The 25,887-nt window shown below is 39.7% G+C and overlaps 1 protein-coding gene across 1 annotated transcript; it reads right to left on the reverse strand.

Annotated features, from left to right (window-relative positions):
- Positions 1 to 813: 813 nt before the first annotated feature.
- LOC125020157 (formyl peptide receptor 2-like) lies at positions 814 to 12,199 on the reverse strand. The gene is made up of 3 exons (XM_047605447.1): positions 11,874 to 12,199; positions 3,674 to 3,860; positions 814 to 2,421 (listed from the first exon to the last, which is right to left on the reverse strand). Exons 1-3 carry the CDS (start codon positions 11,951 to 11,953, stop codon positions 1,531 to 1,533), a joined length of 1,158 nt encoding a protein of 385 aa, XP_047461403.1. The 5' UTR covers positions 11,954 to 12,199; the 3' UTR covers positions 814 to 1,530.
- Positions 12,200 to 25,887: the final 13,688 nt, after the last annotated feature.

A 25,887-nucleotide genomic window follows, 5' to 3' on the forward strand; every position in this document is an offset into this window, starting at 1 on the left:
TCTCCTTAACCCCCAGAGACCCGGCGTCCTCATATGGGGACGCTATATTTTAGGTTTGCGCAGCTTATTCTGCTTCATTTAGACCTGTTGTCCTCATAAGGAGACACTTTTATCTGCCATGTACTGGTAGCGAAGGGACAATACACTTGTTTATTTATGCTTATTAACTGTTCTAGTTTGACATGACACGAAAATTTAATAAATTTATAAGCACGTGTTTGAGGACGTTGGGATTTCATCGTTTCCAATTCTGCTTTTGCACTAAAATAAACAGTTTTGTATTTCGGTTCTGGTTAGCGCTGATGCCTCCCAGCAAGAAGGTCCGGATTCGTCAGCTGCCAAGATTCGAATGAGATGAAATTTGGTTACACATGGTGACTTAATTGTAAATATAAATAATCCATGTGTCCATGTATTTTTTTATCCTTCTTAGGTCCTTCTCCCAAATACCTAAAGATCTTTATCTTATCTTAAAGAAATTAAGATGCATTCCAACCAAATTCTTGGGTCTCAGGAGGTTAAATTTGATGTTAAAAGCAGAAATAAATGGACAAGTAGAAGGATTTAGAGCGAACTGAAGCTCTTGGTGGCTTTTCACAGTCTGGAGTTTCGGTATCTATTAAAAGAGGTCTGAGTGGTCGGATCCAGCATCAGACTGTTGAAATAGTTGAGGCCCCGCTACCTGCAGATACCACAGAACACCTCCATGGACTGTTTTGTCATTTTGTTATGGTGTATGTGGGACTTGGAAAGCCCCACGTTAGCTTGACTGGTATCATAATTAATTTAATTTCAGAAAGTCAGATAAAAATACTAACTATTTCCAACCACAGAATGTTGTAGAGGGCTAATTTAGATCTTATAATCCATCCATCAATGCAGCGCCGGCTCTCAGGCTTTACTTAAACTATTATTTATTCAATATGTTTCTGTTTGGTGCTTGGTTCTTAAATTATTATGACATTTCAAGAAAAAGTAGCCGGTATCGGTATTGGTATCGGTGATACTAGCCCTGTATTTACTTGGTATCGGATCATTACCAAAATTCCCAGTATCGCCCAGCCTTACTCTGGAGGACGGTGGGAAACGGTGCAGTATGGAATTGGAACAGCAGTGTACTTGAAATGCATTCTGGGATACCTAGCTATACCAAGTCCACACATGTTACCTCCCAATACAACCTCTACCAAACAGGTGAGGCGAGAACTGATCCAGGTATTTGGACTTTACTTGGTCAGATGTGTACTGAATTAGAACCGAACTTGGGCAGAAACTTTTATACCTGGTAATTTGTATATTAACAAACCTGCATTATGTTCGGTGCTAGGTGAAGCTAACACAGGTGAGTTTACTCAAATGTTTATCAGCTGAGCACATTTTCTCTGAGCTTTGTTACTGAGTGTGTCGGAAAAGAAAAACGAACCCACTGTCGACTGTACATTAAATGGAGCTCTGTGACATAGATTCACTCTGGGTCTGAATCTGTAACAAAAGTTAAAGCTTGATCAGTTTAACTCATCTGGAGAAGAGTTAAACTTTAGCTACATCGACTGCCGTCAGGTTCCGTCCTGCCGCCGGGACGCTGCTGCCCCTCGTCCCGGTGCTGTCGTCCAGGGAGCGCTCGTTGGACTGGGTCGTCTGTCCGTCCACCTCGTCCGCCAGAGCCCTCTTGTAGATGCCCATCAGACTCTGCCTGAACCGGCCCCTCACGTCCAGCCCCATGCAGAAGTACAGCAGCGGGTTCACGCAGCTGTTAAAGTACGCCACGCCCTTCGCCACGGGGTGCCAGACCTTCACCAAAATGTTCTTACTGTCCACCATCTTCACCAGCAGGAGGCAGTGGTACGGCGCCCAGCACAGGAAGAACGCTATGACCAGCGACGCCAATATACGCAGAGGGCGATGCTTCCCCGAGAGGCGAGTGCGCCGGATGCCAAGGCCGGCCAGGACGTAGCAGATGAGGATGACGGTGAAGGGCAGCATGAAGCCGCACAGGAAGCGGATGAAGTAGAGGGCGACTTTGACTTTGTTGTCCTCCGCCGTCGCCTCCTTCACTTCCAGAGAACATTTGCTCAGGTTGTTCTTCAGGTAGACCTGGCGGTAGACGAAGTAAGGGGAGCTGAGGATGATCGCCGAGGCCCAGACGCAGAACGCCACCACCCTGGCCGCGCACAGGGTGCGGCGGCGTTTGGCGAAGACGGGCTGCCAGACGCAGAGCGCCCGGTCCAGGCTGATCACGGCCAGCAGGAAGACGGAGCAGAACATGTTGCCGTATTTGAAGAAGCCGTTGAACTTGCAGAGGAAGACGCCGAATGGCCAGTAGTTGTAGAAGAGCTTCTTTATGAGGGAGAAGACTCGCGTGAAGCTGAAGATCAGGTCGGCTATGGCCAGATTCACCAGCCACACGTTGGTGACCTTCGGCTGAGGAGGAGGAGGAAGAAGAAAATGGGGAAAAGAAATAAGTAGAGTCCTTAACTCTGGTTAGCCTGACCTACAGCTGCTGGCTGGGCTAGTTAGCCTTCTTGTTGGTTGCTAGTTGGCAGCTGACTGCTGACCTACTGGGAAGTTGCACTTTTTGGAAAAAAAAGCTGCCATTACGGTAATTACGACGCACCACTGCTGTTGGCTGAAGGTTAGGGATCGACGAAAGACTGGGGAGACCCAGGACGAGAGAGCAGTTTGGAGGAATTTGGTGGTAAAAACAAAGTTAAGGTGTCACGAAGCGCAACTTCCCAGTGTTCAGCCACATTTTGAATTTTGTCAATAGCGCAAACTAATGTGAGTTATTGTAATTCAAAAACCACATGCTTTAACGGATCCCCGGGGATACTAGTACCTCAGTTAGTCATTACTTTTTCACAGCGGCCTGTAGGGATGGGCAATACGGGCTAAAATAAATCTTACCAGTCTGATGATAAAAAATACAATGAAAATATTCTAATTTCAATCAATGTTTTTGACTCCATGTATACATTCTATATTATGTCTTGAGAGCTCTGAGATGATATTTAACCATTTATAATTAAATAGGCTTAGCTACAGGTTAGAGTTGTGGAGAAAACGGCCTTCCACCAGGTAAAAATATATTTCCATCATCATCATTTACAGTGGAAGATAAAAAAAAAAGAATTAAATGTTGTCAAGATAAAAATGAAGAAACAGGGACTATTACGGTTTAATTTATTTTGACATATAGAGGGTCCGTAATTGACGCCACAGTTAGCCGAAGTCTCCATGGTTACGGTAACTTAGTGGCAAAAAGTGACAGTTAAACATGGAGATTAGCAGCATTAGTTTGACTCAGGCCTTAATAGCGTCTAAATTGTAAAATTAATTAATAAAATGTGCGATTGAACCAACAGATTTGAAAATCAGTCAGAGATAGTTATGTTTTATACTTTTTACAGATATCTGCCAAATAAAAGAGAAGTAAATGTAACGTCTGGTCACCCTAATTTACCGGAGGTCGTGGCTGCTTTCTTTCTCCTGACTCATTTGCCGGTTCTCGTCGTACTTCAGCTTGTGTTTGTACTTCAGGTGGTGGAATAAATTTGTTGCGTTGCTATTCTTAGCTCTGACCACAACATGACTGGTGACTGAAACTGCCTGCAGAGTTTCAAAAGCTGCACAACAATGCTGTCCACCTGACTCGTTTTAAAACCCATGTAACCACCTTGAGCTTGAATCCGGCCACCCAAATGACCAAAGAGTTCCCCGTGATGCCGAGCACCACAGTCAGCGTGTAGAGGATGGTGCTGATGTTGTCCACGACGGCTTCGATGTCCACCTTAGTCCCCTGGTCGTCCTTGGTGGTCTTGAGCACATGTGTGGACAGAGAGACGTTGATAGACATGGTGATGCTGGAAAAGAGAGAAGTTCAGTTACTTCTGGTCCAATCATCAAGTTTTTATGCTCGACACAAACAAAATGCATGCGTTAAAATTAGTTTTTATTCAATTGCGAGACACAAATGTCTGGTTTATCTCAGAAATCTTTTAATTTTAATTAAACAAATTATTATTTTGGCTTTGTCTTCCCTTTTTTTTTTTTGTTGTTGTTGTTTTGGATCAGTATCTTGAGGCTATTTCTGCACCTTTTCCACAATTTGCTCCTTCAGACACGTACGTTGTTGTTTTTTTTCCTGATCACGAGCTTTAACGTTCATATGACGCCGTGAAAAATAGACTGGAGACTGGATGAATGAGCACGGGTTTCTGAATGAACCGTGTGCGGCGGTGTGCAGAATGAGTCACTGTCTGAGGATACGCCAAGGGACCGTCTTAAAAATACAAAAATGGATGTGCAGGAAATGGGATCATCCTGTATGAAAGCAGAGATCTGATGTACAATTTATAGCAGCTGCAGAGAAGTTTGTTCTGAGTGGGTTTTATCGTCTTTAAATTTGAATGAACGTGTTTCACATTGTTGGTGGACTTTGAGGTCAGAGATGTGCTTTGACGTTTTTGACCAATGTGAGCCCTTCAGGTGCTCAGAAAAATAAAAAATATAAAATTTAGACAACTACCAAACATTTTACGATGCGTATTTGGAAGAGTCCCTCCCATCCCGTCTAAATTTGCATGGGCTTCATCACTCAGATGTAAAAACTCTTCTTCTTCTTTTGTTTTATGGCGGTTTGGAAACAACTTTGAGGTGCGTCCTGCCGCATCTTACATTAAAGCATGACGAAGAATATTACTCATAGAAAATCAAGATAAAGACGTTCGCTGCGCCACTTTTCTGAGAACTGTTTCCTGGTGGGGGGCAAGGTCTCGTCAAAGTCTCGTGCTAATCTGATCAAAAAACTGCAGAAGCTCAGCACAAAAACAGAAACGGTGACACGTCAATTATAAAAAACAAGTCTGTGGAGCGGATGTACAGTAAATCCGATCATTTTAACTTTAGATCTTTTAAATTTTTATTTTTTTTTATCATAACTTATTCAACCAGAAAAGAAACTAAATCCTGTGTTTACACAAAAAAAACGTGACATTAAATTAGAATAATAATCCTAATAATTACTTCTGGATGACTTTATTTTTATTTTCACACACATGCACGGCGGTGGTTAACCAGGAGGAATGTCAACGCCAAACCACAGACTTATGAAGGCACGAAGCTACCGACGTCTGTTTTCTTACAGCGTTGATAAGTCACAGGTGTTTCCCATCCCTGACACCTCGGGGGCCTCTTTCAAATCCTCTTTCCACGGTTCTGGACACCGTTCTTGCGAAACTTCTGCTCATCACTTTAAAGTTTCTTTTTGCTTCAGGCCAGGACAATGAGTCGAGACGTTTTTATCTCTGTATCTCTTTCTATCTCTGTAACGACATTTGGTTCAGACTTCACTCTAACAATGGCTGAATGTTATTTTAGCAGCACATTTTTAGTCACACCAGCGTTGCCTTCTTGAACCGTAAAGAGGAAGATGTGATCATACTGTTACCACTTAAGGTACTTTTGCAATGACAAGTGCCATTTTAAGTGTTGGCAGCTCCCAGATATGGACACTTAATCTTATCAAAGAAATCTGCCCAGATGCTGTACCTCCTATCATCCCAGCCTTTATGCAAAACACTTAGCCAAAGCAAACTGAATGCTGTAGATGAACATTTTGGAGTTCATTCATGGTCCTGGTCTCCTTTTAAAGCGAAGACACTGAAGTTTCTATCACAAAAGTCAGAATCACTCTAAGTGGTTTTGTGCTGGAGGAATCAAAGTTGGAACACAGTTAAAAAAAAAAAAAAAAGTTGTTGCTGGGTTCCCCTGAATTTTATATATGAAATCAGAAAAAAAATCACATGTTGCATCATGCAGCATTTACTCAAACACAACTCGTGTGCCGAGCTCTGATTGGTTAAAAAAAAAATCTGCTGCTGCTGTCTCTTAAACCACCCACAGGAACGATAAAGTGTTAACCAATCACATTTCATTTATTTATTTGGATCCATTAGTCAGTATCTAAGGTAACAACTACTCTTCCTCTGGTTCACACAAGTCAACATTACATCACCAAGACAAAAACAAAAATAATAACTGTACTAAAACAATAATAAAAAATGAACAACAATTAAACTACAAATAATGCCCATAATAAAAGGTATTTACAATATACCTAAAAAGCTGAAATGAATGTTATCATTCATTACAGCTCAGTAGTGATGGTAAATAGTGATGAACCAACTAAATTCGGATTAAGGGTCGTTCTGTGACATTAGGTATCACTTCAAACTCTTTTTAAAAGCAATTTTACTTGTTAAATGTGTGATGTCTGGTGGCAAGCTTCCATATTTTCATTCCTCAAGTTGGTATTCTCAGGTATTTGTTGAACCCACGATGGCAGAAGGAGGCGAAAACATACAAACTTTGTCCAAAAATGGTGCCTTTTTAATTTTGAGGCATTTTTTGATGTGGAGGTTGAACAGAATATCAATTTAAATAAGATAAATACAATGAAGATGAAGGAACATATTAACCAATGTAAAATAAAATTCACATCAATATTTCTCCTAATTAAACCAGTGGCAGGGGTCTGTCAGGCAAAGGCGCTACATTTCTGGTCTTTTAATAAAATGCTATGCAGGTCAGATTGAATCTAATTCCAGGTGTTAGCTTCTTTGTTGCAGGTTGACCAGTTTGCATCTGCAGAGGTGAAGTCCAGACAAACTTTTGACAAACATTTGGTCTTAGACATTTTGAAAGTTCGCTTCCATCCATGCAGGTGATAAACTGACGTGTAGCGTTAGCGATAGAGCTAAGCTAAGCTAAGCTAATTTAAAGTTCAGTGGCGCCAAAATGAAGCGCAGAAATCATCAGTTGTTTTTCAGTTTGGTTACTACTTAGAGTCAGCACTGGGGCTGTTATGATACCAAGGATCAGTGCCCATCCCTATTCTTAGGTTCTTATGAGTAATACGAATTAAATTTACATTAATGATGTAGATTTTTGACATTTTATTGGGTCGAAATTTGATGCTTCTGCTGGATTTGATGTATGTGACTGTGGTGCCCAGCTACAGTGAGTGAGAGGAAACATTTTGAACTTTCCTAGGTGAGTTTCTTGTTTTAACAAGGTTAATCTCACTGTATGACATACCCGTCTACAATACAACGTCCCAACGTACAATCATATTAAGAGGAGTTTTGAATAATGTTGGTACAGAGCTCCTTTAAAGATACCAGTGAAATTTATGCAACACTGCAAGTATTAGAAATAGAAATAGAGAAGTGTTTATTGTGGGTTTGTGCAGGATACAACAAAATTGCAAAATAGAAGCACACATGAAATACTCTGCAACATGCACTCACAAACAACCGCACTCACAGCCATAATAAAGCGTTTAAAATACTAAGATAAGACATGCATTTATTCATCCTGCATTAGGAAATACTAGCCACAGAGTGTGTTTATCAAGGGCCTTCATGGATCTGTATTAGGTCATAGAGGTCGGGTGGTCAAACAGATGTTGGCTGAGGTGAGGAGAGTCACGGACAATGTGTTTTTTGTTTTGTTTTTTGTTTTTTCGTCTTGAGAGGATGCAGAGGATTTCTTTACAACTCTCAGGAAGTGCAGGCGCAGATGTAGCTTCTTCACAGCTGCTGTGGTGTAAACAACCAGGAGAAGTTCTCATATCAATCTCAATAAACTTAACTGAAGCGACGAGATGTAACCAAGTTATTACTGAGGGAAGGATCTTTATCTGTCTGTCAGTGTGTTTACATGCACAGCTTAACGGAGCTATGTATCAAAATTCAACTCTCTGAATGTGTTCTTTGTCCCAGTTTACATGCAACGGAGAAAATGGAATAACTGACGGGAACACGTCCTCCTCCTCCACACTAGGTGTGACTTTTCAGTGGGTTAATACGGCCTCCTTTCAGGTTGACCTATTACGTCATATAATAAAAAACTGGAGTCGCTCATGCATAATGGTACAACTTTTTTAATCTCGTACGTAATGTGCGCTCTACTTTTGGTGCAGATAAAATGGCGCTATCCCTCAGGTACTTCTTCTACTGGCTCTGTTCACCTTCTTCTTTGCTTTCTTGGATGTTTTTGTTACTGGGTTATACGCCAGCGCAGCAGCTGTGGTGCATGTGTACACACGTGTTGTCCAGTTAAAGTCTGATTAAGGCGTATACATGCCGGAGAAAATCAGTTTCCAGTCTCATTATCTGGGCGTCTTAATCTGATAAGGAGAACTCTGTTATTAGTCGGACTAATGTGTTTACATGGACTTAAGTGGTCCAGTTAAAGTCAGATTAGGACAATAATTTGTTTTTTTCACATGCAAAAGTATGTGGACGCCCCTTAATCACGTGAGGATGAAAGGTTTGGTTAATTTTCCCTCAACCGTTTTCTTTTTTGGGAACATAAACTGAGTGAAATGGAGACAAATGAAGTCCTTAGGACGAATCTCACAGCTCTTCTTTTCTCTGTTTCACATCTGATTGAGTCATTTGGACACATTTCCGCATCCGACATCCAGCATCGCCTTTGATCACTTTTCACCCTATTAACTATCTGCACAACACAATTCGTGAGCCATTTTCCATCGAACTCCTCTCGTCTGAGTTTCCTTAGAATTGGGACTCAGATAAACAAGAATTTTCTGAGAGTCTGTTAACCACAACATTCCCTCTTCAGTCATGGACCTCTGGGATGCACATCAGTGAACACACAGTCCTCTCCCTCTTCCTGTTTGCTTCTCTACTTTGGTCTAATGTGTTAAAATGATGCAGATGATGTCTTTTACCAAGAATTAATGAGTGGAAACAATCAATGATGTCATTTATTAAGAATCTCTAGCTTTCAACCATTAAACTGTTCTAGGATGAACGACGAGGCAAGAAACAAGTCTCAAATTGTGCAAAACACATTCACATCAATTCGAGAAAGTCGATTTTCATCACCGTTCAAAGATTTAAAAGATTTCCCTTGTGTCAAATAGAGAAATTGAGGATGAGATACTCCACATCTAAATCTATCCACCTGCTTAACCCTTTCATGCATGAATTATGTATGTAACCTGTTTTTTCTTGTGTGTTTTTATTCCTCTTTAGCCATATAAAAAAAATTATGATTTTTTTCAGGAACCTATATTTTATGATGTTACAGAATTGTCCACTCTTGTGATTAATTAAAAATTTATGAAATAAATACCCAGAAACTTTAATAATTATATTAATTCTTAGATGTTACTTGATGCCAGCATATTTTTTATTTACTTATTTTTTTTTTTTTTTATCTTCAGTGGTGCCATACTATGGAAGTATTTACACAAAATTCCTGAGGTACTTTCTGTCTGTCTGTCGGCCATCTTGATTTAGAGTAAAAAATAAATCAAATTTAAAAAATTGCGCTTCCACCAACTGGCCAGTTGGTGGCAGTGTTTGGAGTGATGCACAAATGTCTACTGTGTTGGTTGCTTGCACCACCATGCATGAAAGGGTTAAATACAATAAAGCCTATAAAACACTTAAAACTTTACAGATAAGGATGAAAGGAAATTACAGATTTAATTTGCAGCCACATTTCTGACCACATTTAGCTTTAGCATTGAATAAAAGCTCAAGTTACTGAGAATCTCTGGGAACTGGCCCAACTCAAACCATTGAGCCCCAACAAAACTCTGAGAAGAATGGGGGTTGTTTGGGCCAATTAAAAATTAAAACTGTATGAATGTGGATTAATCCGCCATCATGATTAATCTGATTATAAATTTTAACTCATTGAAACCACCTGCAGCAGAATGACTCTGAATGACTCTCAGTTTGTCCAGAGTTACCGTCACCATGAACAAATGTGCAGTTGAACCAACCCATAAAGGTGGAAGATGCTAAACAGCACATTGGTCCTGTCCATGGGACATTTGAGGACAAAAAATAAAATAAAAGAACAGTGGAGCCACATAAAGCATTAGCACTTCCAGTTTCAAATACCACATTAACACCAAGCATATGTCAGGGATTCTGCTAGCACTTGAGCTAATGTAGCTAACAGCTGGAGACAAGCCAAGACAAAGACAAGCTGACAATGCTGGTGTCCACTCCTGCAACCACCGTCCCATGTGAGAGTTTTTCAGTTGCACCAACATTAAGGTGAACGAACGTCCTCTTTTTGAGACCAAACAATGTGTCAAAACTCAAACTTTGAAACAATTTCAAACTTGTGTGGGATTTCGTTGAACTAGAGCCTCAAACATCGAATTTGCGTTTCTCTGTGGCCCCGCCCTCTGAAGCTCAAACCATGTCACCCTAAGGTACATTATAAAACACGGTCTCCCTTTATTGGACAATGTCAACAAGTTAGTTGTTTTAGTAGCTGCTGAAAGAGGAGGGACAGGGACAAACGTTGGTTTAAACAAAATGAAACGCGATTAGCATAGATTAAAAATGCTAAAAAAAAAAAAATTTAATCGCGATTAACCGGAATTATTCTACAGAACGCTGATATTTATCTGATAAAACATTTTAATCGTTTGACATCACTAGTGTGAATTACCAGGAAGTCCCAGACCCTGAACGCCAAGTCACACTGTTAGCATCAGCAAAGAGGCATTGTCTAAAACCCCAGCGGGTCACCACAGACTCGGTTTCAGCTGACTCCACTTCAAACAACTCGGCGTGTGAAGTGTAAAATGTGAAACGCACGCGTCCAGCCACTAGAGTGAAGCTGGTCTGCTCCTAAACATGACAAAGAAGTTTGTCACGACACTAACCAGAATAAAGTAGCCGACAAGACCAAACCACTACAATCATTTCAAAGAATCATGAATCGGAAAAAAAAAAAAGATTTTTTTAACACTGAAGCCACAAACCATAGATTCACGTCACACTTTAGGAAAACAGGAACAAGCTGTTTCTGAACACATGATCTTTGAACTTTGTTTGACGTTTTCCAAATTAAATGTTTTAAATGGATTAATCCATCCATCCGCTCATGAGGTAACCAGATTAGAAGATGGTCAAAGAGGAAAATGTTTAAAAAGAATTAACAAGTATCAGGTTAAATAATCCGATTTGCCGCCAGGTTGTTTGTGCATTTAATCAACTTTTCATTTTGTGTTTTGAATTTTGCCACCGGAGCTTTTATTTGCTATGCATTTTTAATTTCTCCAAGGTATTTGGGATCAGTAGGACCTAAGACAACTAAAAGCTAAGCATCATTTTTAAGCAGGAAGTAGTAGTTTTAGAAAGAGAAACAATGTCCTCATATGTGGACACTCGGGATTATTTCATTATTTATTTTATAAAGAAGTCGCCCAATGTGTGACAAAATCTAAAACTCTTTATTTTAATACCTGAACATGAGCACTGAGCAAAACCAAAACTATGAATAATGAAGTCCCAACTTCCTCAAACGAGTACTTGCTAATTATCAAACAATCAACTTTAAAGAGCATAAATGAATAAGATGACAGACTTAAGTGTCCACTAATGAGGACAACAGGTCTAAATGAAGCAGAACAAGTTTCAATAAAACCTAAAAGGTAACGTCCCCATATGAGGACGCAGGGTCTCAGGAGGCTAAGTGTGAATAAACTACCTCCCAACGTGCAACCTTGTCTTACTTTCAGCTCCATCTTTATCTCCATCAAGCATCGTGCCGTCTGTCTGTCTTACTGTGGTTCTCTCTGGTACCACAACGGTGGAAACGCTGCCAAGTCTCCTACAGACCACGACTGAACAAAAGCTAAACATATCAGTAAAAGGAAATGTCACAATTTACACAGCGTTAAACTCCTGCAAACCTGCTGCAGAAAATAAACCCTTCAGGATTTTTTTTAGGACATCAAGGTTACTTTGTGTTTGTTTAAAACTTATTACAGCTGCAGGAACATTAGAAGATTATAAAAGGATCAGAGTTCTTACTTGTCTGTGTTTCTCTGGTGTCTCTGCTCTGAGGTCGACTGCTTCAGTCTCAGTTGTCGGAGGCAGAAGTGAAGATGCATCTTCTGGTGTGTGTGTATTTGTGCCCTCTGCCACTAACACGCACACACACACACACACATGTGCACACACATATGTAAACATGCACACATTTCCATCTTTAAAAGCTCCACAAACCAACCTTTATCTTTAAAAGTCTCAACAGGTTCTAACCTTCAAAAAAGTCGTGTGGTCCAGAAAATAAAATACACACAATGTCCCCCCACATCTTAATAAAAACAAGAACTTATACATGCACACTCATTCACACACACACACACACACACACACACAAACTTCCCCTCCCATGTCATGTGTCTGACTTCATCTTCCTTTCTGCACAGCTGCTTCTCTTTTTTTTTCTCACACTCACTCTGTCGCTCTGTACCCACACACACTTATACATATGCACACACACACACATATGCACACATGCATAAACACAAACACAAACACACACACACACAGAGCGGATGACCAATGCATTAATCGGAGTTATCACTTTCTCTTTCCATCTGCCTCTTCGGTCAGTCACATCGGAGCCTGTGCGTTATTAAGCCAAGTCGTGCATGTTGGCCAAAAAACAACAAAAAAACACAACCAGCCGATACACATCTATTTTTATTTACTCAATGCCCCTGTCCTCATTTTACATGCGGTGAACTGCTTGTGGGAAAGCGGAACGGCTGATGCAACATCCTTCTCTCATATGATAATAAAAATGAACCATGTAATCGAGCTGAGGTGAACCAAAAGTAATGTGTGAATGAATTTGTGAATTTATTTGCAAATATTCAAATTAGCAGCACAGGCCTGAATCGAAACTTTGGTAAAAACTAATTCAAACTAGAAGAATCTTTAGGTTTTAATCATTAACGTGTTCTTTGAGGAAAAGAAAACAAGGCCTCAAATGTGCAAAGAGGAGTTTCTAAAGAAGCAGATCAGTAAAAAAAAAAACAGGTTATTATGAAGGTTTAGAAGTTTTTACAAAGATGAAACTAAACTGAGCTGCAATGTGCAATGTCACTTCCTTTTTGACCAATGTGTCGGTTTCATGTGACAAAAGGTCAAGACAAGAATGAAATTCTCTCGAAAGCAGATGAAAAGACAGTTCTGCAGTTTTCTCTCTCGTTAAAATTTGTTTAGAAACACAGTTTAACTTTAATTTTATAGCATTTCAAAGCCGCTAGTGTTTTGGTTTCATAGTGCAGATATAATTAGACGTATACCGATGTGTGCGTGCAAAGCTCTGGGTGGTATCTATGGGCCCGCGGCAGCTTTTTTGAACCAATCAGAGCTCAGTACAACGAGTTGCATGATGCAGTATGTCATTTTATTCTGGTTTCATTTATAAAAGTCGTTATAGGATTCACCTCCTTATTTATTTTTAACCGTGTTCCAATTTTAATTCCTCAAGAACAAAAAACCACTTAGAGTGATTCTGACTTTTGCGATAGAAACGTCAGAGTTTTGTCTTTTAAAAGAGACCGAGACCATGAACGAGCTCCAACATGTTCATGAACAGCTTTCACTTTACTTTGGGTTCGTCCTAAATAGGTGTGTGTGTTTTTTGTAAAAGGGATTATGGTGGTTTCATTTCTGTGAAATCAAGTCTCACACCTGAGATTTGTCTTATTTTTGCACAATAACCTGCTTTTCTTGCACTAATTACCTCCACATTTAATATCTTGGCAATTACATTATATTCCAGTTTTTAGCATTTCTTTAATTCCCAGCCTGTTCTGTATTTACTGACTATCAGAGTGTTGTTATATTCTTGCATATTTTGTACAATCTTTCAAATTTCATGTTGTTTTTCGTATATATTTAATTCTGTATTTGTAATTCTGTGCTACTCACTTCCCACACTTAGGATAAATAAACGTCTTATTACGGCCTCCTAATGTGTGCTCCTGTGTTTGCTGCCCTCTAGTGTCCTAAAGGTGATGTTAAATGTTTCTTTTTCTCATAATTAAATCGTTAACTCTGTTATATAAACCTGTGGTACATCAGAGGTGAGACATATAAAGTAACTCGTGTTTTACCTGAGTATTTATTTAGGTTTAGTACTTTTATACTCTCCGTATTCATTTAATAGATGTGATTAGTTCATTTTCAGATTGAGATTAAAAAAGTATCCAGTTCCTTTTAAAGTCAAAGTCAGCTTCATTGTCTTTATTTCTTCTGACTGGTCTGTTTCTCATCATGCACTTTATATTTTGGATTTAACTTTAAATGGGTTATTTATTGATTTTTTTATTATTTAATTTTAACTGAAAATTTTTGTAATGTTAATTAAGTGTTTTTACGAAACAGTATTTTGTTCTTATGAACTACACAAGAATGACAATTAAAGAATGAATCATGATGATGATGAGATAAAGACAATTTAAATTTTTTTTTTTTTAAAAAAAGCAAACATGAATAAAAAGATAGACTGTATATAAGAGATATTTTAACAAATATCTCTGCTGCTCTCATTAAAGATGTATCGTCTCCCGAGTGTTTTACACTGTTTTATTTTATCTGCGTGTTCACTTCATGCTCAGTCCCTTGCATCTTACTCAGTAGCTTCACATTTTTTATTTTTTTTTAATCTTCAGTCTTCCTGTGTTGATGCTGGATCCTCGTCCTGGTCGTGGTTTGGTTCTAGGCCCATTGAACCCCCTGAACCGTGTCACTGGTTCTGTTCCCTTAATGTCTCGGACGCATTGAGAAATCATCCAAACTTGCTCAAACATGCATCCTCTGGTTTCCCCCCGGTAAATTCTCCTTTCATTATTAATCTATCCTTTGGGGCGCCCCCTCCTTTTTTTTTTTTTCCGGCCACATATGACGAAAGGCTCTGTACAGAGGACGCGCGTCTATGTTTTTATTCCGGCACTTCCTGACTTGCGTCGTGTATTAGCCCTTTAAAGCACAGACTTAATCAACTGGTCGTCTTCTCCATAATTAATCATGTTCCTTCCGCTGACAGACCCTCTGTCTGTGAGTCAGGGGTCCGGCTCCGACCTGGGGCCCCCGGGGGCCTCGGCACGACTCCAGACAGGGGCAGACAGAAATGCTGCAGGAGGTGAATCACCCGCTCACTCACTCATTCATTCATTCATTCATCCACTGACAAATGAGGCTGGTTCAAGATTTAGTGTCAACACCGGGTTCCTACTAGAGGAGGAGGGAAAAACAAACAAACATGTTTTTAAGGAAAAAGGTTTTGTCGGGGACTATTTTCATCTGCGGAGGAACACCGTCTGGTCTGGGAGTGACTTTGACTCCCTTGGTGGGATGCATAGACTGATCAGGCCATAACATTATGACCACCTTCCTAATATTGTGTAGGTCTCCCAGAGAATGGACATGGGCCTTCTGAGAGGGAGGGTCCTCTGTGCATGTTTTGTTTTTGTTGTTTTTTTGTTTGTTTGTTTTTTCAGTTGTTCCTAAAACGTTTTGTGTGTTTGTCTGTCATGGTGTGTCATTGCTATGGGGTGTGGGGTGCCTGGTCTGGTCTAGATGGGTGCTACATGTCTAAGTAACATCCACATGAATGAATGAAAGGTGTAAAAGTTTCCCAGCAGAACATTAAATTGTCACAAGATCATTTAAAAACGTAAATATTCACTTCTCCTGACAGTGGTCATAATGTTGTGGCTGATCGGTGTGCATTCTGTTTTACTGGCTCACAGTTTAAACTCTTTATTTCTATTTCTGTTTAAAGCAGAACTTGGATACATAGATGACGGGCGTCTGCTATGTCTCCTCCCTCCTGTCAGAAGAGGGCAGCACCGAGCCGCCTTCAGTCCTCAGGGTTCATCTCCTTTCATTCATTCATTCATTCATTCATTCATTCATTAATCCACTGACACCGTTTCTCACTTCCTCCTGTTCTTTGTCCTCCTTCCTCCTCGGGGTAATGATTTATTGCTCGTTCATGACGGACGTGTCAGACACAACACATCAAGAGTTTAGAAGGCGACAGTCGACCTGTTTCAACTCGACTCCCTCTGACACACACCGAGGAATTTATTGAACAAGTCAGCGTTTGAAGGGCTGAGCCCGTCTTAACTTGGCGTTGATGGAAAGTAATGAACCATTAAACTATTATACACATACACACACATATATATGACTCAACTCAGCTTTAATACAGCACTTAAAAACAAAAAGTTACAGCCAAAACAAAGTGCTGCACATGGGTAAAATAAGAGCATAAGACATAAAACAAACAATTAAAAGCAATAAAAACAACAGAAAACACTATTCACAATATTCTCAATGTTCTTTAGTAGAAATAATGATAAAAAAAAAAAAAGAATAAAAGAAAAGGTTTGGTCTCTAGGTGGAGCTGTGAGAAGCTGAAACTGACTCAGTTAAGTCCGAAAACTACAGAGTTTCTCAATGATCTGGGAGAAGAATTAGTGGCATAAAACTAAAGGTTCCTCTGCTTCTGTTATGAATGATTTAGTAACGTAGTACTGATGCCTTCAAATCCACCCGTGCTCGTTAGGTTAATTGGTGATTCTAAATTGGCCTCTCGCCCAGTGATAGCTTTTCCAGTTACAAGTAATCTAACACGTTACTTTTTCCAAACAAGTAATCAGATTCACCTCTTGAGATCCTGTGTCCTCATATGGGGACATTATGTTTTAGGTTTGTTGCAACTCATTCTACTTTATGTAGACCTGTTGTCCTCATAAGGAGACACTCATGTCTGAGATGTACTGGTAGCGAACAGTAAATACACTTGTTTATTTATGTTTATTAACTTTTGTAGTCTGATATGACATAAAAATTTAACAAACTCATAAACATCGTTTACGATTCTGCTTTAGCATTACAATAAACAGTTTTATATTTTGCTTACACATTGGGGACTTAAATTCTAATATACAGTGAAATAATCCCTGTATCCAGATATTTTATTTTTCAAAAACTACTTCCAGTTCAAAGATGATGATTATTTTTTGTTATTTTTTGGTCCTACTAATCTGAAACACCTAAAGATCTTAATCTTATTTTATAGAAATTAAGATGCATTCCAAACAAGGAGGTTAAAGTTACTTATCCACTTATCGTTGCTATTTTTCCCATTTCATATTTTTGCTTTCTTCTTGCATCTCGGATTCATGACACGTGTGTAGTACAAGCGGAATTTTTATACTGTTAAATTGTTTTATATTGTAATTAGTTAATGGAAATAGGTTTATTTGACTAAAACATTTGTCCTGTGTTAATAATCAACTATCTAAAGGCAAAGTTATTCGATGATCATGATATTTCGAATAAAAAGGTATCGGTGCCACTATCAGCAATACTGGGCCCTGTAGTTGCTTGGTGTCGGATCGATATCAAAATGACCCTACTGGTCAGAAATAAGTCTAAATCTAGTCTCCAAAGATCCGGCATGACTCAGCTCGTCCTCGTCCATGAACTCTGCTCCCGGTTATGACTTATGATTAACAGTCGCGTGAACTTACTCACGTACTGTGAAGTATATATAAAAACAAAAAACAAAAACGTATTCAATGACTGATGACTCAACATCGGGTGATGTACGACGCCACTGTATCTGAGACAGACAAAACACACACAGTTAATGACACAGCAGACAGCAGCGGTGTGGTTTTAGAGACTGGGTTTGTATAAGATGTTTAATAATGGAGACATGATGACGTCAAGTAATGGTACAAGAAGAAGAAAAACTGTCAGAACAAAGGAAAATGAGGTAAAGTTAAACACTAAACTGATGAAAGAGAAACCAAACCAAAGCAAAGCTGTAAAACTAAATGAAACATATGTGAGGAAATATGAATAAAAAGGTTAGAATTAAGTTGAGGAAAGCTGCAAAGTAAAAAAGTAAAAGGAATGGAGGTGAAGAAAGTCGAAACAACACTAATATATAAAGTGAAGTGCAATGATTTACAATGAGGACTCTTACAAATGTTGATAAACAAGACAAACAAGATAAAGCTAAGTTATTCTTTTTAGCCTGATCTACTAGAAAGGAGAATAGGTGAGGATCAGGCATAGCGCAGGGCAGCTAAAGGTAGGCGGAGCCTGGGAAGTGCGCCCGATTGAGACCAGACCTGCTGTTGTGGTCAGAAGTAGAGAAGGTAGTGTATTTTATTGAGCTTACTGTCCCATGGGAAGACAGAGTTGAGGAGGCTAATGAGCGCAAGGGAGCTAGGAATGCAGAGATGGCAGCGGAAGCTGAGCAGCGAGGGTTGACGGCCTGCGGTGGAGGTGGGTTGCTGTGGGTTCGTGGGAAAAACCACCATTGCTCTCCTGTGTGAGCTGGGCATTAGAGAACAGAGGGTGGCAGTAAACAACATGGCCCTGGCAGCAGAGCGAGCATGTGAGTGGCTGTGGCTGAGGAGGAAACACGCTAGCTGGGGAGCATGCTAAATTTAAGGCTAGCTGAGTAGTTTTAGTAGTAGCAGGACACTGGTACTCACTGTTAAGCCTTCTTGAGGTGTTTGCTAGGCTAGTTAGCTGGTGTGTTCTTGTTGGTTGCTAGTTTGTAGCTGATGGCTAGCCTGCTGGCCGTTTTTTTTCAATTTCTTTCTCTCTCTCGTAACATTTGTAGTTGCATATCCCATCACTTCATACCTACTTCTGTTGGCTAGGCTAGTTAGCTGGTGTCTCCCTTGCAAAATAAAATGAATTCGGTTCATGTGAAGTAAAGGGAAGTGGTGAGGTGAAACGAAGTGGATCAGGAAAGAGGGTCGAGCAAAGTGAAATGAATAAACTTGATGAGGCGACGTAGAGAGAAAGAAAATGAACCGTCTTAAATCTGTGACTTTAAGTAAATCTGGTGAAGTAAAATGAAGCATTGGGCTGAAGCTACAAAGTAAAATGAGCCTAAAGGAAAAACAAAGCTGTAACCAGTGCAGTGAGGAGTGGGGAAGTGAAGTGAGAACTGCGTAAATCCTTAAAACAAAGTGAAATAAATGCAGTAAACATGGGGTGAAGGGAGCAAAAGTGAGGTCAGAAATTAGACAGATCAATTATTTATAAAGCACCTTTTACATCAATGAAACATAAATGTTTAGAGCAACAAGTGTCGTGACACATTTAACTAAAATAAATTACAAATTCTACCAGAGTTCAACAAACTCAAGAGACTCATCTTTATACACAAGAAGACTAAATAAACCAACTGTGACGCGAGTTGCCTCTGAATAATCGTGGCTGAGGCACAGGAGGAATTTACTCTGTTGCCTGTTCATGTTTTCTGGGGAAAAAAAGAAAAAGAACGACAAGGAAATTATTCCATGGAGTGAAGGAGACTTAAGTAAACAAGGCGAGTTAAGGGGAAAGTGAATATGAGGAGAAAAGTACTTGATTGCAAAATAACTGAGTGCATCAAAGGTGAAAGCTTTCTCATCGGATGTCACAATCTGGAAGAAACCGACAGGAAAACTTTCAAAGTCAGGAAAGATGTGGTAATTTCTTACATCAAACATGGAGTATCCGCTACGTCCTGACTGCTGCTGTGGTTGTAAACCAGTATTTCATAAATGCATCTCCCCTCCTGGCCTACATTCACCTCCTACGTTTTAGGTTTGTGGCAGCTTCCCCTGCTCCATTTAAACTTATATCCTCATAACCAGATACTAGCCTAGTGTAAAAACATGATGGTGGCCATTTCAGAGGACTCATGCTGCAGCCGATCACGTAACAAAAGTGCAAAAATGTGCAAAACCTCATCAAATTTATAGTTTAAAGTAATTTATTTATGCCTATTGAGTGGATACGCCACCACTATGACAAATTGACATTTGTATTCAATGTAAACGTACATTCTTGAGAACATCTGGCTATTTGGCAGCACTACATTACAGTGCCCATGCTAAGCTAAAGCTAATAGTTGTGGGAATACAGGAGTGACTAAATTTCACATGGGGGCGGCACATCCCTTAAACTTTTCTAGTTTAATATTACAAGCAAATTCAAAAAGGTCCTGCTAATCCCAAATAAACAGAAATGGAGGAATTCAGAATGCATACCAAACTAAAACTCAGGTTTCAGGAGGTTATGCTTTATTCCGGGAAGACCTCATAATCTTTGTAGTTAATTATTAGAGGCTCAGTTCTTGAAATCCTCTTGGAATCTTTCCGATTTTTCACATCTCACTGCTCGGCCAAGCCTCTGTTTGTTTTCTGCCTCGTTCCAAGTCTGTCCGAGTGCAGTCCAGAGACCTTGTTGCTTAGTGCGTGCATCACTAATACAGCCAGTATGATAAGACGCTCTTACAGCCTTGACACGTCACTGTCTCGTCCTCCCTACGTCCTCTTACGTCTCCGACTAAGAAGGATGGCAGGAAGTCTGGATGAGTAACGCTTCGATTTCCTTTCTCTCTCTTAACCCTTCATCTATTTTCAACGGTTCTAGACCAGTAGAAACCAGTTGGTTCATGCTGTACATGCCGAGATAAACAGTTTTCCAGAGTATAAGAAAGACTTTTCTAAGAAAGACAAAAGACCCACAGGGAGGAAACATGATAAGGAAGTCGGAGGCGGTTGAATTTATTTTCTCTTGTGGGCTGTAAATAGGTTAAAATGCTTAATCGCGATTAATTGCATGATTTGTGTAGTTCACTTGGTGTTCTTGTTGGTCTTATCGACATCTCGCTCCCTGCCCTCAGCTGTGTGGTTGATCCGTTTACGCGGACAATAAACACAGATGAGCGAATAGATGCAGATAGAGAAGCATCTGGTGGCGGTGAAGTTGATATCATCTTTCAAAAGACTAATTTCTATTTCCTGTTCTGCTCATTTGTCGTTGGTTTCTTCTTTTTCTTTGGTATTTTTGACACGACAGGCGATTTTAATGCCATCTGCAACCTCAAGACTCTAACGGTTTGCTTTGCACTGGGCTGCTGTATTAAAAGGCCTAAAATGTTTTTTGCAATTCAGGTTTTTGGTAAATTTTTATTAAATACAACAAATAACAATAACATATCTTGGCACTTGGCACAAAAAGGGGAGGGAGGGTGGTTCAAAACATGGTAACTAATTTAGTTACATTATGTTTCATGAACTTCAAAGGGATGCGCCACCCTTATGTGAAATTTAGTCACTCGCCGTATTCCTTAGAATTGGAAAAGTGATTAAAAGAATTTTTAAATGAGCAGCACTGCTGCTTTGCTTTGCCGGAACATAGTCTGAGTTTATTCATGACTTTTGGAGCCACATGAAGTATCATCATACTCTGCAGGAAGGAGTTTTTCTTTTCACCAAAGCATTTCCATCTTATGTCGATTAATATAGATTAAAAATTAAAGATATTAATAAAGCGATAATAAAGCGATTAATCTAAATCTAAATCTAAATCACAGCAACCCTGTGATTAATCTTTTTTTTTTTTTAATCTATATTTTAATCATTTTACAGCACTAAAATAAACCAAGTTACAAGCTCAATTAATTCAACTACGTTACGAAATAAAGGTAAAAGGTCACTCTGCACAGACTGGTGTTGCTCAGTAGAATTAGGCCTTAGTGTGAATATATCATAGTTGTTTAAGCCTCTGTATCACATGACATAAAACCAAGTTTACTTCCACTTTTCACACAGAGTGAGGCAACACTTTCGACATGACATGCAGTAGTGAAATTCGTCTAATATTGCTCTCACATCTAGAAATAATTAAATTTTGAACATGTTAAATATCACCTTGTAGAGTTGTTTTAAACTTTATCTCTTTGTCACTTCTAGATAAAGGAATATATCTGAATTATTTTTCTTTTTATTGTGACTGCACAATAACTGCATGTGACGAAATTTAGCTTCATCTGCCAAGAAGAAAGAAAATGCACGTCCAGCACAAACATGCACACATGTAGCTCACGTACACTGAATACAAGCGGCAAGAATAATAAGATGAACAATTTTTAAAGGAAGTGTTTACAGGCTAACAAATAAATACCTAAACGCAGTAATATATAGCACAGCTCTGTATGTAAAGTAATTCGAATGTGTTTCAGGGTGATGGTGGCATCTATGTTGCCAGATGAGACAAAGTATCGTACCAGAAACTTAAAATCATCGTATTTTGAGGAAAAATATCGTACATACCCGATTTGACGGGAAACATTACCACAGACTGCGTATGGAATAGCTTACTATGCAGTTTTACCTTTAAATAAACTAACAGCAGCGTTTGTGTTTGCTAATTGCTCAAATTATCGTATGTTATTGGGATTTTTGGAATTATTGATCGTACAGAGGGTGGCAACGCTGAGTGGCATTCATCTTCTTTTCAGAAAGTCTTAAATTAATTCCATTTTTTTGCAGATTGAGCTGAAACAACCGGTTGTCTGATGACCTGAGTTGCAAACACATTTTTTTTTTTTAAACACACATAAAAAACTACAGATGCCAGAACAAATTCCCCACCTGCTCTCATTTCCAACTTAATGGAAAGGTTATTATTCACCACCACCCACTGATATAAATCAGTGGGTGGTAGTGATAATATATGTGAATGAGATAAGAGGAAACAATGAGGAGTTCTACCTCAGTATTTTTCCTCCTCATTAATTATGATAGAAATATCAGATCGGGGCCAAAGCTGAGAGGAAGCGGAAAGGAAAACGCTAATTTGATGCATATCAGTGTTCAGACATGTCGCAGCAAGTCCTAACATGTCTGAAGAAAGAAAAAAAAGGGGGGGCTGCAGAGGAATGTGTGAGGGGGGGGCTAGTAAGAGGGTTTTAAAGGAATAACGGAGTAAGATGCATGTAATTTAATTGAAAGTCTGTTCAGTAACTTCATACGTATTATTACAATAACAAGATTTAAATCCAACTGGGCATCATTAAAAATCCAGACGTTTTCAGTTTTAAAGCAGTTTATAGCATATTTTACATGAACATCCGTGCGTTTTTTTTTTTTTTTTCAGTCTAAAACTAAAAATATCTGTAACTCACGTTTGTTTCAGTGGCTTTTTGAAACCTCCTCATGCGATTATTTGCTTAGATGTCTTCGCTTTTGTCGTTGAGCACACTGCCGGTTATGCATCAGTTAACGTTTGAAGCTTTTAATAAACTTCCGGTGGTTAAAATTAGGACTTTGGGTCTGAATCAAGAACTCATCTCTAAACAATCGTGCAAGTGAAAAAAAAAAAAAAAAAAAAACGAAGAAGTTTCCATTCTTTTCTCTCTGGCTCACGTACAAGAATCCGGTCATGCATAAAACGGTGACGTCACTTTGGCCTCATTAAGACATAAAAGCCCCCCCCACCCCCCTCTACCACCACCACCACCCCCCACCAGCGGAAACGTGCATCTAATTTGGTGTGGTGGCATAGTTTTCAAGGGGATTTACTGGTGCTCAGAATGAGTATTATCAAGTCAGCGCAAACTGTCAAATCAGAACACTGTGATGCAAGTTTTTGACCTACATGGAATATGCAGCGTTTTTTCAGATTATCTGCGCGGAACTTTTGTCTCCTCCCTCTGGCAGCGAGAGTAATTACACAAGCGTGCCATGTAGGTATGATGTGTGTATAATGTAGGTCTACAGTCGACAGGCACCTCGTTTCTTTTTTTATCTGCAGCCTCACCAACTTCTCATGCACCTCCTGACCAGAATCATTTTTGCGAACTCCTTAGGTAAGGATTTGAATATAACAGGCATTTATTTGTTCACAGGCATGGATGGAAGTGAACCTTCAGATCTTTTGAAGTGAAGTCCAGCCAAACTTTTGACAGACTGGTCAACCTGCAACAAGGGAGGTAACAGCTGGAATTCAACATCCGACCACGCATTTTTATTAAAAGACAAGCAATGTAGCGTCTCTGACAGAGCCTACGCCACTGCTTTCATTTTGACAGTTTGTTGTGAATTTTATTTTATGTTGGTTCATTTATTTCTTAGTAGTAGTTGTATGTATATTATTTAAATTAATCTTCTGTTCAGCTTACACGTCACAAAATGCCTTTAAAAATAAAAATGTTTTCATTCTTTAAGCACCAGCAGCGTTTCAAAAGTACCAGAAACCGGACCCAGACCTAGTTCTAAGTTGGGGTTTAAATGGGAACACCTGTGGGTGTTACCCACCAGGAACTCACTCGTTGAGAGCGATTGATTCAGTCCCAGGACAGATGTTCCTATTTAAACCAGGCCTTTAGAACTGAAGAAGCTGCTTGGATAAAACATCTTTAAGAAACTCTGGAAGTCAAGTTTTCTTTCTTGTTTTTGGATGACTAGATGACTTTTTTTTTTTTTTTTGATTAGCCAGGAACAAGTCAGAATCAAGCACTGCCAAGAAGGTGAAGGCCGGAGCCAACAGGGAGGAAATTTCTGGGTGCGTTCACCGTTAGTGGGTTTTTACATCAGTAGCAACCAGTAAATGACAAGTTGGACTTAACATCTGGTGTGTTTTAGAGGAATGTTGCATTAGGGCCAGGAATCTTCTAGCTATTTTTGGCCTCTATCAGCGGCTCCAACAACACGAGGAAAGAGACGAAAGATGAGCCCAATTTTTCAAATTTCTGTGCAGTGAAACACGGGCGACCGGGTGGGCGGACGGAGGGGCGCTTGACATACTTGTGTCTCACATGGGAACTGTAACGACTGTCTGCAAACACGACTGTACAAAATCCATATGTGATGATCTAAACCGCTCCGATGTAGACTCCAGGATGAGATCAGAGTCGTGTTTGCAGACAGAACTCCAAATTCCCACATCGGCAAGAAATTCCACAGGAAGCCCCAGCACGCTGGTTACTTTGATGACATACTTCACTTAGCGTCTATGCGGATATGTGGCTGCCATGCTGAATTTATGCCTAATGCGGTCTGAATTGGTGGCAGTCTGTATTGAGGTTTATTTGATGTCTTAAAAATAGCCAAAACACGTCCATTCATGTGTTTCGGTGCAGGTGTCGGCTTGCATCACTTCATGTTTGGACTCTTTGTGCACGCACGGTCTTCAGATCGTTTTTTTTTATTTTTTTGGAAAAACCTGCGTTCGTCAGTGATTTGCATGCTGCCTCCCCCACTCGCCCATTCAGCGCTGCATTCCTGACATTCCTCATTGGAGGAACGTGGGTGGCTGGGGAAATGACACTGTGGAAACCACTATTGAGAACGAGCTGCCCTCCCTCCCCCCCCCCCCCCCCAGCCTTGAACAAACACACAACGTAGCCTCTCCATTACCACATATGGATTATCCCTGATGACAAAAAGCTACGAGTCAGCCTGCAACCGTCATGACGTGCCTTCCTCTGTTTGCATCACTTTCACTGGCACCGAGTTCAGCAGTTCAGGAAAAAAAAAAAAAACACCATCTGTGACCCAACGCCATTTAATTACACTAACATTTATTTAAAAGAAAGAAAAAAAAAAAACGGAAACAAGTCATTTGTCATTCTACGTCCTTGTGGGTGTAGTCCTCATTATCAAAAACATTTCATAAGAAGCAGGAAACGTGTGCCTTCTGGGAAACTCTGCAACGTCATTCCTGTGTTTTAATAGTCCACCCTGACGCTGCAGTTCTGACTCGGTTCGATGAGATAATAACGCTTCAATTCATAAAACGGGCACTTTTATTTGCTGACGATTTGTGACTTACTCTGCGTGAGTAAGTCCTAATGCATTGAACAGAGGTCCAACCTGCTGACCGGTTTGCAGAGGAAGATGAATGTCAGAGGAAAGGCACGCCACCTTGATTAATGTTTAAACTGTTTATATTAAACCGCATCATAGTCTGCTGAGTATTAACTCCGGGCATCATCTGCTGTTGAGCACGATTTGACGTTTGAGTGTGTTGTTTACTTGCAGAATAAAAGAAAAGTAGTCAAAAAGTGGAAAAAAAACAAAAAAAAAACAGTGACTGAAAACAAGAAGCTGCACTCACGTATGATCGTGAGTAAAATTGAGATTTACCAGATAAAAAGCTTCACAGATCATTTAAAATGAGATCACCTGTACAGATTTGGGTGAGACCGCCA

The sequence above is a fragment of the Mugil cephalus genome, chromosome 14 (assembly GCF_022458985.1).
Source record: "Mugil cephalus isolate CIBA_MC_2020 chromosome 14, CIBA_Mcephalus_1.1, whole genome shotgun sequence".
Lineage (NCBI taxonomy): Eukaryota > Metazoa > Chordata > Actinopteri > Mugiliformes > Mugilidae > Mugil > Mugil cephalus.

Coding starts and splice junctions, on each gene's coding strand:
- LOC125020157 (XM_047605447.1), bottom strand. CDS start 11,953: ATGCATCTTCACTTCTGCCTCCGACAACTGAGACTGAAGCAGTCGACC. Junction 3,861..11,873: donor CACCAGAGAAACACAGACAA/GTAAGAACTCTG, acceptor TCTCTTTTCCAG/CATCACCATGTCTATCAACG. Junction 2,422..3,673: donor TGGCCGGATTCAAGCTCAAG/GTGGTTACATGG, acceptor CCTCCTCCTCAG/CCGAAGGTCACCAACGTGTG.